This window comes from Triturus cristatus, chromosome 8, assembly GCF_964204655.1.
Source record: "Triturus cristatus chromosome 8, aTriCri1.1, whole genome shotgun sequence".
Taxonomy (NCBI): Eukaryota; Metazoa; Chordata; class Amphibia; order Caudata; family Salamandridae; genus Triturus; species Triturus cristatus.
The window spans coordinates 790,453,364-790,477,471 of NC_140591.1; the positions used below are offsets into that span (position 1 = coordinate 790,453,364).

A 24,108-nucleotide genomic window follows, 5' to 3' on the forward strand; every position below is an offset into this window, starting at 1 on the left:
ATTCTTGTTTTTTTTTTCCTTCTCAAATCATTTGCTCCCCTCCTATTTCGCTATGTACCAGTTATTATCTTACTCTTTGTCGACCCCTTGCATTTGTATCCGTTCTTGTTCTGTGAGTTCTATTTTGATATGTGCTCTGTTTGGTATCCCGATCTGACACATGTACTGCAACTTTTACCTTCCTCTCCCTCATATTGCAAAGCGCTCTGATATCCCTCTGGATCATGTTCGTGCTATCTAAAACTTTATAAATAAATAAATAGTTAAGCAAGAAAATGCCCACTTTCTAAAAGTGGCATTTTTAAACACACAACATAAAAATCATCTTCAGTAAAAGATGTACTTTTAAAGGTATACTAAACTCAATTTCTCTATCTTATCCCAGTGGAGAGATATGCTTGTAAAATTTTACAAGGCAACCCCCATGTTAAGCCTATGGGACAGATAGCCTTTCAATTGAGAAAACAAAATACACAGTAATTCACTAGCAGGACATGTCACACACACCAGTACATGTCCTACCTTTCACATACACTGAACCCTTCACATAGGGGTACCTTGGTTCTACCTTAAGGGTGCCTTACATGTAAAATAAGGGACGGTTAGTACCTGGCAAGTGGGTGCACTTGCCAGGTCGACATTTCAGTAAAAACTGCACGCAGACACTGAAGTTGAAGGTCTGAGAACCCTCTGAAAAGCTGCTTATGTGGGTGGCACAATCAGTGCTGCAGGTCCACTAACAGCATTTGATTTACAGGCCCTGGCCACACACAGTGCACTATACTAGGGACTTAGTAGTAAATCAAATAAGCCAATTATGTAAACATCGAACCAAAAACAAAATTTACATGGAGGGCATGTGCCCAGAGTCCTAAAACCAACAAAAAACAAGGTCAAAAACAGGAGGTCAAAAAGCAAAAAAGTCTGGGGGTGACCCTGCGGATAAAGCCAAGTCTAACGTTGACCAACATATCGAAGCATTATTTTGGTTGCTTCTTCAAATTGTTGCCAGCAAAGTCCAAAGGCAGAGAGCATTCCAGGGCTGAGTGTGATGAAAATTATTTTAACATTAATTGTTACTTTAATTTAACATCTAACTGTAACATCACATTAACATCACATTAACATTTGTTTTTTCAGTGAATTTCTAGGTTTTTTTTAACATAAGGTAAGATTTCACTAGCAACAAAATAACAAACTATAATGTCTTACGTAAGACCAAAACATAAGTTTAACTGAGACAAAATCCTAACTTTACAACTTTCGGTATTCACAAAGGGCATTTAGGAGTAGTAAAGTTAGGATTCCTAACTTTACTACCCCTAAATGCCCTTTGTGAATACCGAAAATCGTAGAGTTAGAACTTTGTCTCAGGATACTTTTGTGAATCGGGTCCACAGATGTTATATAGCAAGGAAGAAAAAGGAAGAAAGAAAAAAGCAAAGGAGAGCAGAAATAAAAATAGAAGAGAGAAAGAGAAAGGTTAACAGAGAAATGAAGGAGATACTTAATTCAAAGGGCAAGATGGATGACTCAGCAGAGAGGAGGTGCACCTTGAAGATTCATTTGTATTAAAATGTGATGGCTATTCTAGCTATCAGAGGGGGGAATTGATAAAGCAAAACTTATTATTTCGCAAATTAAAACGCATTTAACTGTACAGTGCTAACTTCAATGTTAAATAACATACACACATTTAACACAACATTTGTAGTAGATAATCACAATTAGCCATTATTAACAAACATTCAAATTAACCTATTGTAATTAATTGAGTTAGCCTAAATACTGATGCCATTTTGAATATCGATTTTACATGTTAGGGCTACTAAGCCTGTTTACGTATTCATGCAGTTGTTTTGCACAAAATGCTTTTCTCTTTTTTTCCCCCTCTGCAGATGCTGTAATTTTCCAGAAACCTTCTGTTGGCTAGTGAATAGGCATATGTTATGCATTAGACAACTAATAGTAAAGTTCTCAACGGGAGGAGAGGAAGATGCCAGAAAGTGCAACTTCTGGGAAGAGCTGTCTGAGCCATGCTGGCACTGCCGGTATAGTTGATTTTTTAAGCCTTTTTAACTTTACCTTTTCTGCACTAACTTTGCTGTTTTTGCACATCTCTCTGCTTTTATTGGGGGGCAACAGTGTTTTTAAATTGCTCTTTTTGAGCTCTCCTAACGTGCTGAACCTTAACTCACATTGGCTGGGAGGAGCAATTCGGGTCATTGGTGGACGGAGTCCATCAGAGCTCCCGGCCCTTTTAAACCTGGCACCAGCGCGGACGCGCCACTGGTGCATCGAAAGCGCACTTAGAACAAGCCCATTTGGGCCCGTCCACATCCGTCATGGGCCAGCAACTATGGCCAATTCTTGGTGTACATGTCTAATGATCTCAGATCTCTAGGCTCAGAATATTACCAACTTGAGACACCTCTCATTCAAAAACGGGAAATATTAAGTATCCTAAAACTTATCCTGTTTGATTCCTTTCAGTCAGGGAGGTGTTTGACTTATACTACCTCTATGGATATGGTGCCTAGATGAATGCCAAAATCTACAATTATGGACTTGAATATTGTTTACCTTAACAGACCCTCATTGGTTAGACAGCAACTTGAGATATATTACCTCCAAGTCAGAATCCCCTGATCCACTGTTTTAATTGAAACATCACTAACAGAGGACTCCATACTTGATATTTTAGCAGCACTCCTAGAGATTTATGATCTCAGGGGGAAAAAGTTGGAGGGGTTGCTGCAGTTATAAAAAAGCACCTCTCCTTCACTAAACTAACCCCTTTACCTCTTTGATGATAGAGAATCTAGTCATTAAATTAGATTCACCTACTTTCCCTCTGATATGTATTCTCGTGTACAGACCTACGGGCTACATGTTTCAGTTCCCACTACACTTAACTGATCCTCTATCTGTGCTAGCTATTGATTATGCAAAAATATTACTTCTGGGAAATTTCAATCTGTGGGCCAATGAGGAAAACAGTAGCCACACCTCATCTGACCTTTCTGACTTTCTCATTAGCCTGAACTTCGATCAGCAGGTCTTTACAGCCACACATATCAAGAGCCACACTCTCGACCAGGTTTGAGTCTTACTATATCCAACCTCATGGTTGTCCATGTACCTGGTCAGATAATCATTTATTCAATTTTTGCCGTGAATGATATAACATCTAGGAATTTCCCCATCAGTCCTGGTAATTCTTCAAGAAACTGGCAGTGTGCAAATCTTACACATTCTGTAATTCACTGGCACAATCTCAACCCTCTTATAGCGAGAGTTTAGATGCTCTCAATAGGGCAATCATCAACAGGCTTAGAGCAGCCAGCATGACGCAGCTCCCTATGCCCTTTGCCTAAAACAAAATCTATCTGTTGTCATGAAGCGTCTAAAAGGTACACAGATGATTTAAAGAAAGCTAAACTTGAGCTATGCCAGTCGAAGAGTAAATGATGGAAAGCATCCTCGCCTGACAAAAAAAATAGCTTTTTCTTGCAGTTTAAAGCCTATAAGAAAATGTTATGGGATGCCAAAGCCACCTATTTTTCTAATAAAATGTTAAAAAGTCTGAAAACAAAAGTAAAGTTACATTTGACAGGGTCCGGGTACTTTTCAACCTGGGACATTCAAATGCCCCAGTGGTCCCTATTTAATGATGCTTTGAACTCTTACTTCATTGAGAAAATCCAGGTAATAAAAGATACCATACCTTTGAGTCCGTTTACCAATCCTATCTCAACAGAATATGTGAGGTCATAAGCAATGCATAGCTGGGGAGCAAGTTATAGTTAGCTTTTCAAACGATATCTGGTGAATTTCCGTGGTTTTTCTTTAGTTCACAACATTATTGTTGTCACTGCCATATTCACCTAACTATAACGTCACTTTAACCTTTGTTTTTTAGTGAAAAAAAATAAATATATATAATATATATCCACATTGCACATGTAAGGAGAGTTGTGCATGTTCCCATAGTCCATGATATACATAAAATCGCAAACAACACGAAAATACACATAATCTGACATGCACACCAGAGACTAATATATTGCCCAGTGGCGGCTCCTCGAGGGGAGGAAGTGCTGCGGGGCGGTGGGGCGGGGAAGGGGCAGGGTGGGGGCAGGGTGGGGGGTAGTAAACTCCAGCATACGGCCGAACGGAGTTAAGTAAATAAATGAATAAATAAAACTAATTACATTGTGCACGCTGCAACACCAAATGGCAAGGAGTACCTCGTCCCTTCTATATTAAAATTGACAAACACTGTAGCTTTAACTCCTTCTAATGTTCTGGGAAGGTGAGAGCTGTAGCGAGCATAACAATAAATATAGTCCTATCAACACATTGGGAGTAATTTTAACAAAGCCCATTCATATAGGTGAAGTCTTTATAGCTCTCACCTTCCACCAATACAACCCCCCCACGCCCCCACCGGCCATTCCAGCAATGTTTATTTGGTAGGGTTCAATGTATGTTGGAGTAGTATATTCAAATAAAAGTGTCCGTTTATGTTAACGTCTTGAGCTGATAATTGTATTGTTGTATTATCTCTATTTATTAACAAATATCAAGATACCACACAAAAATTATTGCTTTTCTTACATATTTCAGATTATGATTTCCAGAATAGGAGGCAAAAGCTCATCTCACCTGGATGGACAGTTCAATGCTTACCTCTATGACGCATATTTGAGGTTCTCTTCTATCACTGTCCACAGGAACCTGTGCTTGCTTTATCACCCATTCTTGAATGGCATCCGTAATGTGTGGCACAACTGAAAATAATGTACAAAAATAGTAAGTATTTTTAATGTGAATTTTCTCACTTCTCATTTGTACAAATGAATTCAGAAACAAAAGCACATACAAAATCCAAATCACCAGAGAACGTGTTCATTATATCAAGAAAACAATCCTTTTTTATAGTTTTATCATTTTTATTGACCTCTGAAACAAGGTCACCTACAAACATTAAGTAAAAACTCGGTAAAATTAAAATATTAATCAAAGACCATGAGAAAAGGATGGAATTAAGTGGCCAAGAAGGCACAAGAGAGTGGAAATGAGAAGCTGCTCCAAACGTGTGTGTAGGGGCACTCGTTATGGGGAGGAAGTTTAGGTTGGCCCATGGATTAGCAGCAGGGGATGGAGAATCTTCTCTCGGCCATTAATGATGAACCCCAACTATTTCGGCAAAAGTGTAATGCCAGCCAGAGGCTCGATACTGTCTAATAATTCCAGGAGCAAACCAGCAAACCTTTGAAATACTAAAAATGAATATACCAAACGCAAAGAGATTCTTCCTGCACATGCGGGCATTGATAAGTTATCCTGTCCGGGGCTGTCGTGTCTCGCATAGAGGTTCTGGAAGGAAAATTATGCATCGCATTGAAACCAGCAACATGGTGGTGGTTGGGCTAAGGACAAGAACTTAACAGCCAGTCACGTTTCTCAGGTCCATGCCTGATGTGCTGTTCCAGGTCAGGTTAAATTCGTTGAATTCTGGGACGTGTAGTCTTGTTTCTTCCATTATAAAAGAGGACTACAAGTCCCAGAATTCAAAGGGAAAATGTGACTAGAACAGCACATCAAGCATAGACCTGGGAAATGTAATAGCTGCGCTAGCTGACGCTCTGCCACTAGAAAGCAGGTTATTTCAGTGAGGTAGGAAAACTGCAAGGTTAACAGGAAAGAGAACTACATATTTAAGGCAGTTGACTTGGGGCCAGATGTACGGCCGTTTTTTGCGGTTGCTAACGGGAAATTGGTCCGTTTGCGACCGCAAAATAGGTCTGCCCTATTGACAAACCCTATTTTGCGACTCGGTAACCTATTACCGACTCACAAAATAGGATTTGCGACTCACTATTAGGAAGGGGCGTACCAAGGGCATTCCTTCCTAATAGCAACTCACACTCTAATGTAAGATTGTTTCGCGGCAGCAAAACAACCACAGTTTACCACCCATTTCAAATGCATGGTAAGTCACTCGCAAATGGGAAAAGGGTCCCCAGGGGACCCCTTCCCATTTGTGACTGACATTGAAAATATTTTTTAAGAGACTGCAGTGATCCCCCTGACCGCTGCCTACTCCTAAAAAATGAAACAGTAATGTTTCATTTTTCTTTTTGAAATGAATCCCGTTTCCCTTTAAGGAAATCAGGCTGCATTTTAAAAAAACTGCTTTATTTAAAAAGCAGTCACAGACATGGTGGTCTGCTGACCCCAGCAGGCCACCATCCCTAGTAGGGCTAGCCATACACAATGGGGTCGCGCATTGCACCTGCCTCATGAATATTAATGAGGCAGGCAAGTTGCGACCCCATTAGGAATCGCAAACAGTGTGTAAGACACTGTTGTAAATTCCAATTTGCGAGTCGCAACTTGCGAGTGGCAAAACGACGCAATTTGCAACTCGCAAATTGGAAGGGTCGTACATCTGGCCCCAACTCTATAAAATTCTAAATGACCCCCGAGTGCCATACCCAGCAAGCGATGGCCAGGAAATTATTTCTAGTCTATATCTTAAGACATAAAACAAGGAACAAACACATGGCATACAGGGCAGGGAAGATTGTGACTCAGGACATCTAAGAGATGTAATAAGATGTTCTAAATCTTCTTGCAAATCTGTGCTGACAAAGTAGGTACATATCTTCATAGGACTAGTCTGCTTCAATTAATGCATAAGGAAACCACTGCACTTGATATACGTAGTCTGGTTTAAGAGGTAGAGGCTGAAGTCTCAGCTATGGAAGTCTGCACGTACCCAAGGGAGGAAGTTGTAGGAAATTCATTTTAGAAAGCTCGAGTTGCTATGTTGTCCCTTAATTAGGTTGAGGAACTTAAAGACACTAGGCAAAAGAAAGTGCTCCACGAGTGTGACGTAGGTAATAATAACAGTAAAGTTACGACACATCCAAAGCCTGGTGAACTGCAGGTCATGCAATACCAGAATCATCTATAAATGGTGATAGTCATCTATAAATGGTGATAGTAAGATTCTGAAGACAGTTAGTGGGCACTCGAGGGTAGAAATATCCGCAGACTGTATGATGTGTGGTGTTCAGGAGGTCAGTTGACAGTTTTGGTCAATTTAGATGCTCAGAAAGCTTCTGGCCTGAACTCAAGAGCACACTTGCATTGGCTATTTGCTTGTATTCTGCTGCTGTGAAAAGGTTCTGATAATGAGTTAGCTTATGTCTTCCACATGTAGAAAGGTACAAGAAGGGGTCCAGTTTATTCTACTATTGTTTGCACTGGTGATGAAGAAAGGCTATGGAATCATTCTAAATTGTAACAAATCTCCCATCTTTAGGAATGCCAATGTCGTTCTGTTTACCCCGGTGAGCCTCTACACAGTAGATATGTGGCAGTTTTGGGATTAAGTACGAGGCTATGGATAGAGTGGAACCTGTCAGTGCTGAGCCCCTACAGTAATAAACAAGGACTGGCAACCCCAATAGGTCTCACCTTCATAATGCATGTCAACGTTTATTTGAAAAGCACTGTTAAAAAAGTGAAATGATAAAATAAAGATACAGGAGGACCAGCAAACACTTTTGATCTCAAATCTGAATATTGAATTCAGTGCTTTTAATCTTCATAAAATCATGGTTTATTTTTTAAATTTCACACAGGAAACTCTGAAGAGAATTCAAAATGCTTACTGCACATAGTCTAGCCTAAAAATAAAAATAACACAAAGTATTAGTTGCAGGTATATAAAAGAACATAACAGCTGTCTGGAGAAGTGTGACAATTTGAAGGAAAACGCTTGCTATTTACTTTCCACACGAGTAAGAACTGGAACAAATGCTCCAGCCAATTGGTCACTGAAACAGCCCAGGGAACAGATCAATGGCCCTCCATTAGAAAACACATTTTCCAGTCACTCTTTTGCCTCAAACACCGGCTGGGTGAATGCAGCAGCTCATCCCTTACCCCACCTCCATCACTGCCTTTGTGTGCCATGGTCTGGGCTTTTCATGCAAGCAGGAGATAAAAGATTATTAAGTGTGTGTTTTAGTCAAACCTGGCAAAAATATACTTCCAGTTGTGCTTTTACAAATCAGCTAGGAAGGATTGGGAGCAACATGGAGAGTGGGATAGTGACAGGAATGTGAGGGTGGAGAAGCACGTAGTACAGAGAGTGAGAAAACACATTCCCTCCCATGGAGTGTTTAAAGAAAAAGAAAATGTAGTTCCCTGATCCAGTTTACAAGCCATCTAATCAAAAAGTGTGGTAAAGGAGCAAAGATCCAGGGGAGGGGCACAAGAAGAGGAAGAAATGCCATGAAATATGAAGCGAGCCATGGGTTGTCCCAAAGCCCACTCTTGGTGTTGGAATTGTACACAGAAGGTAGGACCTGCAGCACAGACAGTTCCCATGAGGCACAGGGTCAGACTGATTTGCATATGGCCAGGTCTGAACTGGGGTGGCGGAGTGAGCTAAAGAATGATGATGGATTAAACCCAGATCAGTTGACTGGGGGTGAGTGCTTGCAATGTCCAACACTCCGTCCATCGTTCCCTTTGGTTTTGCTTTGTTCGCTCTATGTTGGCAGGGTATGCCCAGACGTGGGTCCCTTGCTCACTTTGCCACTGGATTCAAGCTAGCCTGGCTGATGACGGCTGATTAGCCAGAAACCAGTCCCAGGATGCTTGTTTCCGGTCCAGGGAAGACATGGCTTGCCAGTTCGGGCTGGACTGTTCCCATGAGGCACAGGCTCAGACTGATTTGCATATGGCCATGTCTGAACTGGGGGGAGGAGTGAGCTAAAGAATGATGATGAATTAAACCCAGATCAGTTGACTGGGGGTGAGTGCTTGCAATGTTCAACACTCCGGCCATCATCCCCATTGGTTTTGCTTTGTTCGCCCTAAGTTGGCAGGGTATGCCCAGACGTGGGTCCCTTGCTCACTTTGCAACTGGACTCAAGCTAGCCTGGCTGATGACGGCTGATTAGCCAGAAACCAATCCCAGGATGCTTGTTTCCGGTCCAGGGAAGACATGGCTTGGCACTTCGGGATGGACTGTTCCCATGAGGCACAGGGTCAGACTGATTTGCATATGGCCATGACTGAACTGGGGTGGCGGCCTGACCTAAAGAATGATGATGGATTAAAACCAGATCAGTTGACTGGGGGTGAGTGCTTGAAATTTTCAACACTCCGTCCATCATCCCCTTTGGTTTTGCTCTGCAGCACAGACATGCAAGACTTCAGAAAGAACATTGCAAACCCCCAACCCGGGGATGGTACAACAAATTTAACACGCATGAATATAACTATGCCATTGATATTTTGTAACACTGCGATATGATATGCACTGATGAGTGTTAATGCTTCTGATGGATAATGAACCAAATGCCAAAACAAAAACGTTTGAAAACAATATATATCGCAGTCTTAGTGGAGGTGCTCGCCAATGCCATATTGCAAGGAGACATTTGGATTCATAAGAATCATTCCTGAAGGAGTGATGTTTCAGCATGTTTCTGAACCCCCATAGGAAAGAATGCCTCCATAGGAGCTGAAAAATGCAAGAGATTTTCTCCATCATGGCTAGTTGTGTGCCAAACCTTTCTCGGGCCCTACATCATACAGGGAGACATAAACATAATGGTACATAGGAATCAAGAAACCAATCCACTTGCATGCCCAAACAATTCTCTGGGGCATGGAGATTCATTGAATCACACAATATAACATTCACTTGGATTAATAATGTCCAAGACAAATAGGGCAGAGTATAGGAGTTGCGACAAGGGATTATTGTAAATAAACCTTTAACTTTGGCACCCACCAACATGTGAGTGTGGTTCAGTGTGAGATACATATTCGGGTTTTCCTAGCCCACAAGCCACAAGTGCCAGGTAGTGTACATGCTCCTGTACAGACAATGCCAACCAGACACGCATGGAGGAATACCACCTGAAGTGGATTTACAGAGAACCTACACGGCGCTGGGAGAGACACACGGAGGGGCCGCAGCTCACCTTGATGAGAGTGTGACTATAGGGAGCTGCCCTCGCTCCCCCGCCAGTTCAAGTTTAGATTTTATATGAACTCGGTTCCATTTGGAGAGCAAGGCGCTCTCCCAGATGTGCTCAGAGTAAGTTACTCCATAAGGGTTTCTTCCCTCTATCCCTGGAACTAAGGAGGTAGGGTTAGTTACCTTGGGATCAGTGAGTCCTGATGAAAGCCGGATTATTAGATTGTGCCACCTGAAACATGTTGACGGTTTTTGCAGAGTGGAGGGGTTGGTGACCCATAACAGGTCTCCCATACCACCATCCACTGGTCCAGGCGTGACCACTTTTATTCTGAACAGGGTACCCAGCATTAAAATTGTTAGACGGGACTCCCTGAGGCCAGTTTTATCACTGTTTCTGCACCTATTTCCACTTGTGATCCCCACATTATTGGTCATTCATTTGTTGTATTGTCTTCCCCTCCCTATTGCTCCACCTCCAGCATTAGTCTGCGCGGAGGTGTGTTAGCAGCCCTATGATGAAGCATGACACAGTTTACTGTGTGTGAGGGCAGTTTTAACACCCCTGTGTGATTCCCCCCTACCACTCTGACTTACAGCATTTTATGCACACAGTCCCTCTTCTATGTAGTGGCTTAGTAGTTGTTGAAGGAGGTCAAAGCAGAACTTAATCCTCCTACCCCTCTTCTATGTGAGTTTGTGGATTTACAATGCCCACGGTCTGGAAACCTAATTAGACAATTATTTAATAACTTGTGAAAACAGAACAGGGATGTTGAGTCGCAACAAGATATAACCAGAAGAAGTGTAATCATATACTATTGAACCCTGGAATAGCCTAAACGTTCATGTAAGATCCAACCCTAACTTGCTCTCTCATTCAAGAAAAACCTCAAGACACAGCAGTTTAAAATGCACCTCCATTTCCAACCCCTTCCTCTCCTTCTTCACCCTCACCAAGCAACATACACTGCTCACGTTTTGGAACTTTTTCAACAGTATGGTTTGCATGAACCCTATGACTCGTGCTCACTCCCCTTTATCGTCTCTTAGATACCAATGCTTATATTCTCTTGTTTTATTTTATTTATGCTCTGTGTTAGACCGGGCATCCTTGGTGTGGTTTGCCCTGACATTTTTGCCTTCAGACCTTCTGTTTCTGCTGACTTTGTTTTTGCTGACTTTATTACTCTGGACACTTTGCCCAGCTAACCAGTGGTAAAGTGCATGTGCTCTCTGCTTTAAACATGACAAAAATGACTTATCCACAAGTGGCATATCTAATGTACTTATAAGTCCCTAGTGATGTGCACTACATGTAAATTAAATGCTACTATTGGGCCTGCAGCACTGATGTGATATCCACTTCAGTAGCCCTTTACACATGCCTCAGCCTGCCATTGCAGAGCCTGTGTGTGCACTTTTAAACGGCCATTTCGACCTGGCAAGTTAACCCTCTTACCAGGCCCAAACCTTCCTTTTTAATACATTTAAGTCACCTCTAAGGTAGGCCCTGGACAGCCCAAGGGCAGGGCGCCGTGTAATTAAAAAGTAGGACATGTAATTTTAAGTTTTACATTTCCTGGTAGTGAAAACTCCAAAATGTGTTTTTCATTACTGCAAGTCCTATCTCTCTCATAGGTTAACATTGGGATTACCTTATTACATTTCAAAAGTGAAATTTCCAATTGGGAAGTGATGGGACCTGCAAGTTTGTAGTCTCTGGAATCACAATTTAGAATCCTAACTTATGGTGAAGTTAGATTTTTAATTGTAATTCTGAAAAATGCCACTTTATAAAGTTAGCATTTTCTTACTTTAGCCATTTGGTGCCTTGTGCCTGTCTCTGAATACATATCTGGGGTGGGTGACAGCTGGACTTTGTGCATTCCCGCTAGAAAGCCACACACAAAGGGAGCTTAGGTGTGACTGATGGACCATCCACATCCTAATGGTCCATCTTGAGCAGGATGAAAGGGAGAAGCAGATACTTATGCCTCAATAGGCTGTGTCCTGTCCCCGCACAAAGGACTGCATAACTCCTTGTAATGAGTCTTGAGCCAGGGACGGAAAAGCAGGGACTCTGTGAACTGCAAAGGCCTCTCTTTGAAGTCTCCCCCACGTCAAAGGCACCACTGTGTATAAGTACTGGACACCTGACACAACCAACTCAGTACACTTATAGATCTGTGGATACTCTCCCATGAAAGAAGAACTGCTTTGCTCTTCTGTGCTCTGCTGTGTTGACCTGTTGACTGCTGCCCTCTTTGCCTGTGAGTAAGAAGGACTGGGCCTGAATCTCTCCAGCCCAGAACCAAAATGACTCCAAGGGCTGGCTGGCTTGCATATTGTCTAATGTCTCAGGGACTTTAAAGACTTTCAACCACTAACCTATAGCACCTGGACTCTACCATTTGACAGTTTTGCCCTGCCAAGTGGTGCCAATCCAGTTCTGGGCCATTGGAAGTGTGTATAAAGTGCTGCAACTGCCAAAACCCACAAATCGCCATCATTGGCATGGCTTGAAACTGGTGTATCTCCTACGACAACCATGCATTGCAGGGGTTGCAAGGATCGAGTACATTGTTTCGCCGTCATGCATCAGCTATTTTTTCGACACATTCTCATCTTTGCACTGCTCGGAACAGATGCACTGACTACATCCAAAGGATCGAAGACGAAGCAATCGCATTCCTCTACTTCAGGCATCTGGTCTTATTCTACGACACAAACCAGGTAATTTGCAGCGGGACAAGGTTGGTCCCTATATCCAACCCGCTCTCCATCGCGGTCAGCCTGAAGTTTTGGATGTGATCAAGTCTAGCGCGACCAGATAACCCCGGTTGGTGCTCTATGCTTTTAAGCACTACATTTCAGTTTAATTTTTACCAATTCATAACTCCAGTTATATATTGGATTTTTGGCGTCTTGGTCTTTTTTGTTCATTAAATTAAGCTCTATGTTTCTAACGAGGTGTGGAATCTTTTTGTATGGTGTTTTCAATGTTTGAAGTGTTGAACAAATACTTTACACATTGCCTCTTAAGTTAAGCGTGACTGCTCTGTGCCAAGCTTCCAGAGGGTGAGCACTGGTTAATTTATGGTGTAAATCTGACTTGACCTGACTAGGATAATTGTGATTCCTGCTTGGACAGGGTGCATACCTCTGCCAACCAGATACCCAATTTAAAACACTCTGTTACTTTTGTGGCTATGTCTGTGCAATATAAATTGAGTAAATAAATATTAATAAGTAAATATATTTTCATTGGCTAACTAGGAATAGGGGTGAAGTCAACAAATAAGGTAGCCATTTTCACCTCTAGCAACCCCTACTTGAAGTTCAAGTAACTACAAGAATCCAAACTGAAACACGAATGTAACACTTCTTGCAATATAGTCTGTAAATACTTACCTTGCACAGTTTTCCCCAGATAATCTCCATGTCGTTCTTTGTTGATTACATGTTGGTATATCTTTCCAGTAGTTATGTTGTTATCCTTATATAAACTAATGTCTAAGAATCGCTCATAATTTCCCAAGTCCAAATCAACTTCTCCCCCATCATCCAAAACAAAAATTTCACCTAAAAAACAGAAAGTAAAATAACAGTTTAAACAGTTTAAATTTTCAAAGAACTTATATTGCTCTTGGAAATAAGTAGAGCAATCCATAATTTTGTCTCTGGTCGTGCACTAATAGTCCATTTCAATTATATAATTGATACTATCACAGAGAGTGACTAGGGAGTTCTAAGACATAGTAAATTGAAGCATGAAATTAAAAAATAAATTACTATCAAGAACATATATTAAATGCAAGTAAGCAGACAGCCTAAGCAGTTTGCACAGCACAGAATCAGAGGAGCCAATAGTGGCTCTCTATGTCATGCTGTTGATAACAGCCATGGGCATATTATCAAGGGCCATTTCGCCGCTTTTTTGGCTTTTAAAGCCAAAAAAGCGGCGAAAATGACATCGCCCTATCTACAAGGGGATGCTAACATGCATTAGCGCATGTTAGCACCCGTTTTCCCAACGCCTCGCTTGAGATGCAAAGTGGGCGTCACTGGGCAGTACTCCTTGTAAATTATCGCTGATGTGCACATCACGAAATTTACAAGGAGGCCCACGCATTTTTGCAGACGTTTTCGCCCAAAACTAACATCTGCAAAAAAGCTGACTTAGGTATACTTACCATTGGGGGTGGATTATGCTGATACGACCACAGGGTCGTATCAGCAAGGTTAGCACAGTTTTCCATGGAACATCGCTGAAAAACCAGCGTTGTTCCAAGGAAAAACCGCTATCGCTGGAAAATTATCGCCATTGCGCTATGCGTTGTTGATACAGCGATTGCATGGCGATAATTGCCGGCGATAAATAATTTCTCACTAAGAGCGGCCAGCGATAATTATCGCTGCTGCTTGATAATATACCCCCACGTTTTTATTTCAGATCATTACACTTCCAAGGAAAAACAAGCTGCAACACAGGAAGAAAGTTGTCTAAACCATGGAACTAACAAGATAGCATATGATAACTTTGGGGGTGATGTAGTAGGAGACAGTTCGCAAATAAATGGTTGTAAATTTTGCACTAACGTTTTATGATCTGTCTTTCATTTTGCGACATGACCTATGTACTAATGGGTCATGTTGCAACATTTCGAGTTGCCAGGGGTCGCTGAACGTCTGACTAATGAATTTTAATTAGGCAGGTCAGAATTTGCGACATGTTCTGATTGTCTACAAATACAGGGATGCTGGCTGGCAAGAAACACCAGAGTACCATTCCTGTGTCTGCATTTGCAAACAGGAAACTTTTATTTAACGTAGCTAGTGTTCCTTGAAACAGCCAGTGCTACCTGCTTCCACCGAATTCGCCTGACAGGGTTCACAATGGGGAGGGTATCCCAAAGGAATATCAGGAGAACCAGCTATCACCTCCTTTGATGTATAGGTTGCTTATCAATGGCTTGCGACCAAAGCTGTGGTCGTAAACCAGTGATACATAACACTGCAGTTCAAATATTGAAAGGGTCATCCCCTTCAACCCCAACTAACTGCGGTCCAGAATTAATGGGAAAACCCATTTTAAGAATCAGATAGGCGTTCCTGACTCTTGAAATGGGTTTGATAGACTGCACATAAAACGTTTGCTTTGACAAAGCCAGTGATTTTGCAAATGGCAGGGTTTGTGATTCCAAAAGTCTTACACTGCAAAAAGATCTTTTGCAGAAACATAAACTACGAATATGGACTAACAAAATATCGACCTACATAAATATAAAATATTTCCCACCTAATCTACGAATATGCTAGAGTCATGATAGTAAATTGGCTCTGTACTGATTATTAATACAAGTGACTTCGGCTGAAGTTAGAAATTAAACACAGGTCAAAATATCTGTAGGCAGATATCTGCATAAGGTTGCGATTCCATATGTATGTGTATATGTTTTTAATTCTATGTTATCACATTGAACACTGATCGATTGCAAGGAAGAACTAAATTCCAGATGCAATAAGTGTTATTTTCTATTATTAACCTCTGTTCACAGATTCCTACTGTCGCAGTAGCAATTTCTGTAACAAACAAGTCAAAACGTGACCAAATTAAGTTTTCAGCTGAGAATTATCGTCTAAATCGAGGGTTATGAACCTCACTCATAGTGAGAATCTCTTTCAAAAGTGTGCGACAGGAGAGGATATTTAATAGGATCGGACTTTGTCGTCTGCTTGATTCCTTACTTAAATAAACTGAGCTTCATTGGCTATCTGGTGTAAATGAGGAAGACGTGGAGGGATGTGCATCAGTTTTTTTCAAAGAAATTGGGCACCAGACTGCAGTGTCCTGCTAGACACGTTCTAGTGTTCAGGAGTGTGATGTTATACCCATCACAGGCGTTACCGGTCAGGTGACCCTGATAATAAAAGGGGCTGGGTGCACATGCCCTGGGCCCAGTTCCTGAACCGTGTACACCATGTCCGTGTGCCTGCGTTGCTAAGTATGTGGGCCTGACGCCCACTACCTTATGATGGTGACGAGTGGGCCAATGCCATGTGTGCACTGTCGACCGCTGTATGCTTTGTTGTGGGGAGGAATGGTACTCCATGTCTCAAACACTCCGGCACCTGCTGAGAGTGCAACAGCTTGTAGAAAGAAGGGGACATCATCTCCTAGCCATGACAGAGTAGAGGGAAGAGACTGTCAGTCTGCAACAGTCCGATGCCCCCACTGCACTCTGCCTGCTGAGAAACTGGGCAGCACGATAAGGAGAAGCCTGCTCCGAAAAAGGGCCTTCCAGGTGAGGTACAGCCCAGTATCACGCTTGGCCCGGAGCAGCTCTGCCACCCTTGAGCAAGGCCTAGGAACTGGCAAAGAGCTTCATTGTGTGCTATTGACATGCCGCCTCGCCCACCCAATACTGGCCACGAGCCGTTAGTGCCCCCGCAGCCTTGCCTGTTAGCAGCTGGAGAAGAGCGACGCCTCACCCGCCTGTAGTGAACCACAGCCAGTGGAGTCAGAGACTTGCATCTCCAGCCCCCGCACGGTCTGAAGATAGTGGGAGACTACTGCAAGGAGAAGAGGACGCCGCTGTCAGCGGCCCAGCGTGCTGTAAGCTGAAGATCTGCCTCCCGGAGTATAAGAGGCCGCTCTTGCCCTGAATGTAGACGCTTGACTCTGCAACGATACAGCACCCACCGGGAAGCGACATTCCACGCGTCAAGGAAAAGGTACAGAGCAAAGAAATAGTGGATCTGCCTAGAGTGGAGGCTGAAGCGCGGCTTACCAGAGTTACAGTAAGCGATATGTACGCTGCCCGGCATCAGCAACCCCAGTGAAGAGATGAAGGAGACTTGGAAAGGTAAGGAAGCGTATCTTTATTACCTTGAGTGCAGCACAGGACCGCAGGTCCTTTCATCCAATTCAACAGCTGAGACTGCAGTTATACATAACCCTAACCACTTTGAACCTAGAGCCCTAGACACAGCTAAACATGAGTTGGAACAGGGATGTAGTGACACGAGCAAACAGCGCGAGCCACAACACAGCCCCCTCTGTAAAGAAACAAAACAAAAGTGAACAAAAACTAAAGGTGTGGGTTTAAAGAACCCACCACATTCCCCCCTTAAAGAGATAACAAAAACAAATTATTTACAGTATCCCACAATAAAATCTTTCAACCATGAGGGTGGTCTACATTTCCGTTTTTCCAACTTATTCTCATTAAGATGAGGCTGAGAATCACCAAAGCCTTGGTTTATAACTTCTTCATCTAAATGAGAATTTACAATATTCTCTTGATTAGCATTTGTAGACAAATTATCATTCCTTACATCAGATAAAGTATTTGCAACAGTACTAGTACCCTGTTGATCAAGGCTTGCTTCAATGCTAGTGTCATGAACATTATTAGTATCCAGCAAGTCATCCAAGTCAATACATCTTTTTGTTTGACTATTATCATGCTCCAATCTGTATAGTTCTAGCAAAGGGCAACACGTTTAAGATTCCATACTTTGTCATTGTCAAGGTGAACAGCATTAAGTAGAACTTCACGGCCTTTTGCTGGAGGAAAAAACTTACTTTCCCCTTTAGGTATGAAACCTGGTTTAACTATATGTATTCAATCACCAACCTTGATGTTAACAGGTTTGGTACAATTTTTTGAGTCAAAATACATTTGTTATTCAATTGAGTATTGGAAATTGTTCTTCTATCTTCCTCTAAAGACCATGGTTCAATTCTGGAATTCAACAATCAATTTGGATTAAACTTAGCTCTTGGTTTGCGTCCTCTCATCAAGAAGAATGGAGAGGCTCCCGTAAGCTCGTTGTCAGTAATTTTGTAAGCCCAAACAGCTTTTACTAATTCAATTTCCCAGTTTTTCCATTGACACAAGCAGACTGTATAACCTCTTTGATGACTCGGTTAAACATTTCAACCATGCCATTTCCACTTGGGTTATAACGAGAGGTGGTTCTCAACGACATTCCAACCCTGCTACAATACTGTTTGAAAGTATTGGACTGAAATTGCACACCATTATCACTCAATAATGAAACTGGAATTCCTTCTTGGCTGAAAATATCATCTAGAAAAGATAATACTGTCATGGTGTCAACTTTCTGTATCACCTTCACAACAGGCCATCTTGAAAACAGATCAATTAAAACAATAATGTAAAGATGTGAAGACCCCACCGGACCCATAATGTCTAAGGCTACAGACTCCCATGGGTTTTGAGGAAGTCCTCACACAGCCATGGGAGGTTCACAAGTCTGCAAAGACTTATCAGCTTTTGAACAATCTGAACACTCTCTTACCAATCTCTCAATAGCAGAGTCGACACCTGCCCACCAAAATAACTTTTTAACCATGGATTTTGTGCGACCGATGCCAAAATGGCCCTCGTGACTTTGTAGTAGAATATCATTTAGTTGACTAATGGGGGGAATAATTCTCTCTCCCCTTAATAGTATGTCATATCCTAAAGTAAGTTCTGATCTCACTTCCCAAAAAGGTCTTACTAGAAAGGGAATATACCTTTTATGAGGCCAACCTCTGCTAGCGAAATTTTTGACTTCTTGTAACAATGTATCTTTTTCATACTCAACTTTCCAATCTTATTTCTTAATAGAGGGAATACCAGAGTCAGGAACCAATGCAATTTGACATCCAATCCATTTCTCATCCTCACATTCTTCAAGCAAGGTAAGCATGTGTGACAGAAAATCAGCAACTACGTTGCCTTTGCCTGGTTTGTACACTATTTTGTAAATGAATTCTTGCATGCGTACTGAAATACGAGCAACTCTAGGAGAAGCACAAGCAGTACCTTCAGTAGTAAGGAGTTTCACCAGGAGTTTATGATCTGTTTGAATAGTTACTGGTCTACCCCAGACAAATGCACAGAAATGTTCAAGGGCCCAGGCACATGCCAAGGCTTCCTTTTCAATGGTGGGGTACTTCTCCTCTGTAGGAGACAAAGATCTAGAAGCAAAGGCTATGGCATGCTCTAACCCTTGTACATCCACCTGTAAAAGCATGGCTCCCAGACCCATATTGCTGACGTCAGTGGAAATGACACAATTTAAAGAGGGATCAAAACTGTGAAGTTTAGTGACTTTAGATATAGCATCTTTTATAGTCTTAAAATCACTTTCACATTGCAGGGACCATTCAAATGTACATCCTTGTTTCAGTAATTGACGAATGTGGTAGCATTTCTCAGATAATCTAGGAATGAATTTAGCGCCATACTCTGCCAAACCCAGGAAGGATCTTACATCATCCTTGGACTTAGGAGTGGAAGCGTCAATAATAGCTTGTACCAACACAGGTTTCGGTTTTACACCAGACTCATCAATAATGTGTCCTAAATATGTAACACTTTTTTCAGCAAACTTGCATTTCTCAAATTCAACAGTATGCCCTTTGCTCTCAAGAATGGAAAATGCTTTCATTAATTTTGCGTCATGTTCTTCTTTATCTTTCCCAAATACTAGTATGTCATCTTGAAAGAACAACAAATTCTTCTCTTTAGCAAACAGATTGAACATAAGTCCGATGCAAACCTTAGGAGAAACATATTTGTCAAGATCACTAATAGAATCAGTAAACACATTACTATCACCCGCAACAGGAGTCTTAGAAATACGCGAAAACATTCTTAAACCAAATGGTCCAAGAGAGTGTAGTAAAATAATTTTCTTTCGATCATTCGACATTTCTCCCTCGACATTGACTGCGTCGATATAATCGATGAAGTATTCTTTCCACTCTGTCCATTTGAGATGGGGTTCACTTCCTGAGACCCAAAATGGTTGTGGAGGGCTGATGGTAAAGTTAGGAGCACTCATGGTAAATGGACTAGTTCAGTGATATATAATTAAACACTGTCCATTCTTCACCATTAGTAATCTAAAATGCTTTTTAAGGTGGAATTTTTTTTTTTTCTCTTTAATGTTATTACTTTTTGTTTTTTAAATACCTAAACGTAGTAAGAGTACTGGGAGGATAATTATTAGTGAATTAATCCAATGCGCTCTTGTAAATGTAAAAATTAAGCTCTCCCTTTTGAGGAAATTCAGTATTTTAAAAGATTTACCGCTATGAGCAGTACACAAAAGTAGGAAACTGTTCAAACTTACTGCCGTATTTAATAATAAATTCCGTAGTGAGTGACTGGAGGGCAGCGTTTCCGTACGGAGTAAACCTTCGCGCAGCCCCTGAGACGGGAATGCTGTATCCAAGCAACCGACTTCAGCAGAGCTAAGCGCGAGGTCTGTGCGTTACTTTGTCACCTGCATGCACACGTGCTTGAAAATAGCGTGTCGTCTGAGAGTAGCTGACATAAAGAATCAGGCAGTGAAATACGGAAAGGTGAAAAAAAATGGAAAAGTGACTCACCCAAAGTTTGACAGATACAAAGTTCAGTGGGGGAGTTCAAATCGTCAAATCCGCTCAAATCCGCCGATATGTGTGGGTGCGGAGGCACTCGAGGTCGTTCGTCGCCAAATTGAAAAGATGAAGGAGACTTGGAAAGGTAAGGAAGGATATCTTTATTACCTCAAGTGCAGCACAGGACCGCAGGTCCTTTCATCCAAGCCAACAGCTGCAACTGCAGTTATACACAACCCTAACCACTTCGAACCTAGAACCCAAGACAAAGCTAAACATGAGTTGGCACAGGTATGCAGTGACACGAGCAAACAGCGCAAGCCACAACACCCAGCCCCAAGCTTTAGCCCCTGCGCCACCCGTAATCTGACAGAGGCTGGTGCGGAGGTGAAGGAGCAACCGCAGAGCCACCTAGCGGTTGGTTTAGAGTTCCGCACCCAAAATTGTGGACTGTTAACCGATAAGCGGCCCTCAAAGTGAATGAGCACTCGTACTGCTCCAGCATAGGCGAATACCCGCACCAGCACTGATCCCGCAGTGAACATACTCCACATCACCATGCCAGCGGCACCCTCAGCTCCATGTTAGAAACAGGATAGAGCTGCGTTTTAGCGCGAGGCCGTAGTCCCCAGTACTGTCAAAGTCAACACCTAAGGAACATCGCACCACCAGAGTGGATCCAAAAGCCTGAAACCTCCAGAGACCAACAAGGCATTCCTGGTACCGTGGGAGGTTGGCCACCCAGAAACCTTCTGTGAGCTGCCATGAGCCTGCCGAAGAGAGTATACTTAAGCATTGGACCATTCACTCTTGCAGTTGCACGAGGCTTGGCCATGGCCCTGTGGGAGTTCCACAGCAAACCCTTGATGCAGCCTATGAGAGGCCCCACACCGCCCACGCAGCAATGTGGCAATCCAGGGCAAGGGCCTCAAGGGAATTCCAGCGAGAGGGGAATCCCGACACGAGAGATGCATCTGCAGCAGCTCCACAGCAGGCACCGGGAAGCATTGAGGTCACGGACGGAGACTGGTCAGCAATGACTATCTGATGAAGGCATGTGAACCTGAGTCCTGACTGCCAGAGCACACAGACCCTGAGACACCAACCTTTAAAGCTGCAAGAGCGACTTGGGTGTGCCACTGTTGGCAGTTCCTCAGTGACACTTTTGCACGGCCTACAAGAGGCCCCACACGGTTCAATAGCAACCTGGCAGAAAGGGCCTCAAGGAGACTCCTGTGAGCGGGGAGTCCAGGCAGGAGAGGAAAGTCTGAAGCTGCTCTACGAGCGGGTTCTGGGAAGCATCATCGCCTTCCAGGAAGGCTGTCATCTACCAAGGTCATCCTCAGTCTGCAGGTTTGCCATCCACCGGAGCCTCAGCGCCTCCAAGAAGAACTCTGAAGTGGATTCCACCACTGCTCCGGATGCACCCACACTGTGTAAATAGTAAATAGTCTCCAATACAGTGAGACCGGGCCGGTCGGAAAGGCATCATCGAGGTAGACTAAACCCTCCTGGATGTGGTGCAGAGATCCAGCACTGCCCAGCAGACGGCTGAAGAGACTCAGTGGTGCTGTGTTTTCTTGTTTCATCTTTCCCATAGGTTGGACTTTGTTTGGTTCTTTTCCAATACATTTTGGGGGAGATGTAGTGTCCTGCTGGACACGTTCTAGTGTTAAGGAGTGCGATGTTATATACTGTAAACCCACCCATCACAGGTGACATCGGTCAGGTGGCCCTGCTAATAAAAGGGGCCGGGTGCACGTGCCCTGGACCAAGTTTCAGAACCATATACACTATGTCTGCGTGCCTTATTTGCTAAGTATGTGGGCCTAGCGCCCACTACCTTACCCCAACTAGTTCAGCATTTGGATCACCACTCATGTGACCTGTGATATCAGTACACATACAGGCTGTATGGGGGGGTCACTAAACCAGCGGCAGTGAGCCCATTAGGGCGTTGGGACATTGCCCCACATATATTTTGCTGCCCAAATATTGTGAAAGCCTAACTTTACTTAAATTAAGTGCTTCTACAATCTGCCCGTGGCAGTCAGCCTTTGCCGCGGGCCAGTTGCATAATCAAGGCTGAGGGAGTGAGGCTTGCTTAACATGGCAGCGACAGACACTGACTCGTGGTCCAAGTGTGCATGTTGGGTTGGACGGCTCCCTTTCCGGCCAGCGCACTAGAGGCCTCCCAGTCGCATCCCCACCTGTGCTTCATTGAGCTGGGGGTGACTCGAAGTGGCAGCCCCTGGTCTCCATATGAGCGCTGTGGTTCTCTGCCCTAGCCAATCCAAGGACTGCTGTAACAGTAGAAGCAACGTCTGGATTGGCTGGTGTATTGATTTGTCTTCTGCTGGTGTTCATATCATTGAAACCTGGCAGGCATTCAAGCATGACTGCATATTTATTGGTTAAATAAATGTAGAAATATACCAGTTTCAACTTAATTTTTTTCACAAAACCCATAATAAATATGGATAAATACAGATAAAGTTGACAAAATATAAATATGGATAAATACAGACGGAAATGTCAAAAAATAAATACCATAAAACCGGGAGCCCTATTTATGGACAGAGACAATCGTTGGTTACGTGTTTTAAATTACTACAGCCACCAAGTTGGAATCCTTCGCTCACAGCTCACTACCACAAGATCGCAGGGAAGTGGGCACTTTTTGACTGAAAAAAACAACTTTCCCTGTTATGCATGGGCGCTGGCTCTTGTCAAGTACTGTGAATCTTGGAGGTTCCCAGGTTACAGTCTTTGGCTCGCGTGCCCATGAATCCATGGGGAGCAGATGTAGGATGCACCACACCCCGTCCGAGTACTAGGTATATTGTGCGAGGTGAGACAAGTTTATGCGAGAGTTCCGTGAACTGTCTAATGAAAGGGAGAGAGCGCTAAAGTGAGGACATTTATTACCTTGCACATGCCGCTGTATTAAATGTTGGAAGTCTCAAGCGCCTACATTCCTCGCCATGATAGGGTGTACTGTTTAGTGCTACTGATGTCACAGACTGTGAATGAAGGAATGAGATCATTTAATACAGCACTGTAAAGTACCTGAAGCCATAGCCGTGTGTTGAGGGGCGGTGGTGAGAGAGGGCGAGGGGATGAGTGGAGGGTCGCAGAGAGTTAAATGAAGGTTAGGCCCCCAGGGCCCGGGTCGCAGTGCTGTGCGGTGGTGGCCATACGAGAAACTTGAATCACTTTCAGTTCACTTTCCTCCCCAGTGCCAGCATTTGTTGGTGAAAAAACGAACTTTAAATAAACAATATTATGCTGTTCTACTTACTCGGTTTGGTTGCTATTGAACACATCAGTTTTGAGTTTCTGCTGCAAATGAACGAATTGCGAATCTGCTTGGCCGTTTCTTATCAGTTCCGGGGAGACAGATTTATGTGCCATGAGAATAGGGGATACGCGGTTTGATTACTAGCACGGGACAACCAACAGGGCTGCCTTTTCTGTAAGACCACCTTTTGTGAGAGAGTTTGAAGATACATTTCCTTATGAACATGTAGTGTTTACTGCTTTGTAAAATTGTGAGTGTGTGTAAAGAATGCTAGTGTGGTGTAGTAAATACGTTCATGGCCCGTGTAGTAAAATCCCTGCTTCCCAACTTTAACATACTGTTTGCTCCTGGGCAAATGAATTTACGTGCCCTCGCTCATATATC

The 24,108-nt window shown here is 42.9% G+C and overlaps 1 protein-coding gene and 1 long non-coding RNA gene across 6 annotated transcripts in view; one reads left to right on the forward strand and one right to left on the reverse strand.

The window, feature by feature from the left end:
• The window catches only part of LOC146805091 (CTP synthase 2), a 1,453,753-nt gene that overhangs the window by 1,301,060 nt on the left and 128,585 nt on the right, over positions 1 to 24,108 (reverse strand). For 2 of the 4 annotated variants that reach the window (XM_085622227.1, XM_085622228.1), the window contains exons 3-4: positions 13,430 to 13,600; positions 4,693 to 4,793 (exon numbers count right to left, since the gene is read on the reverse strand). In XM_085622227.1, coding sequence (XP_085478353.1) covers positions 4,693 to 4,793; positions 13,430 to 13,600 — 272 coding nt within the window. The remainder of the gene's footprint in view (positions 1 to 4,692; positions 4,794 to 13,429; positions 13,601 to 24,108) is intronic. The other 2 variants (XM_085622229.1, XM_085622230.1) reach the window with 1 other exon arrangement.
• LOC146805092 (uncharacterized) overlaps positions 1 to 24,108 on the forward strand; it is a 320,554-nt gene that overhangs the window by 237,577 nt on the left and 58,869 nt on the right. Inside the window, exons 2-4 of one of the 2 annotated variants that reach the window (XR_014967787.1) lie at positions 1,899 to 2,051; positions 4,630 to 4,815; positions 18,661 to 20,393. This is a non-coding gene — a long non-coding RNA (uncharacterized LOC146805092). Of the gene's footprint in view, positions 1 to 1,898; positions 2,052 to 4,629; positions 4,816 to 18,660; positions 20,394 to 24,108 lie in introns of those variants that run through there. The other variant, XR_014967788.1, reaches the window with a different exon arrangement.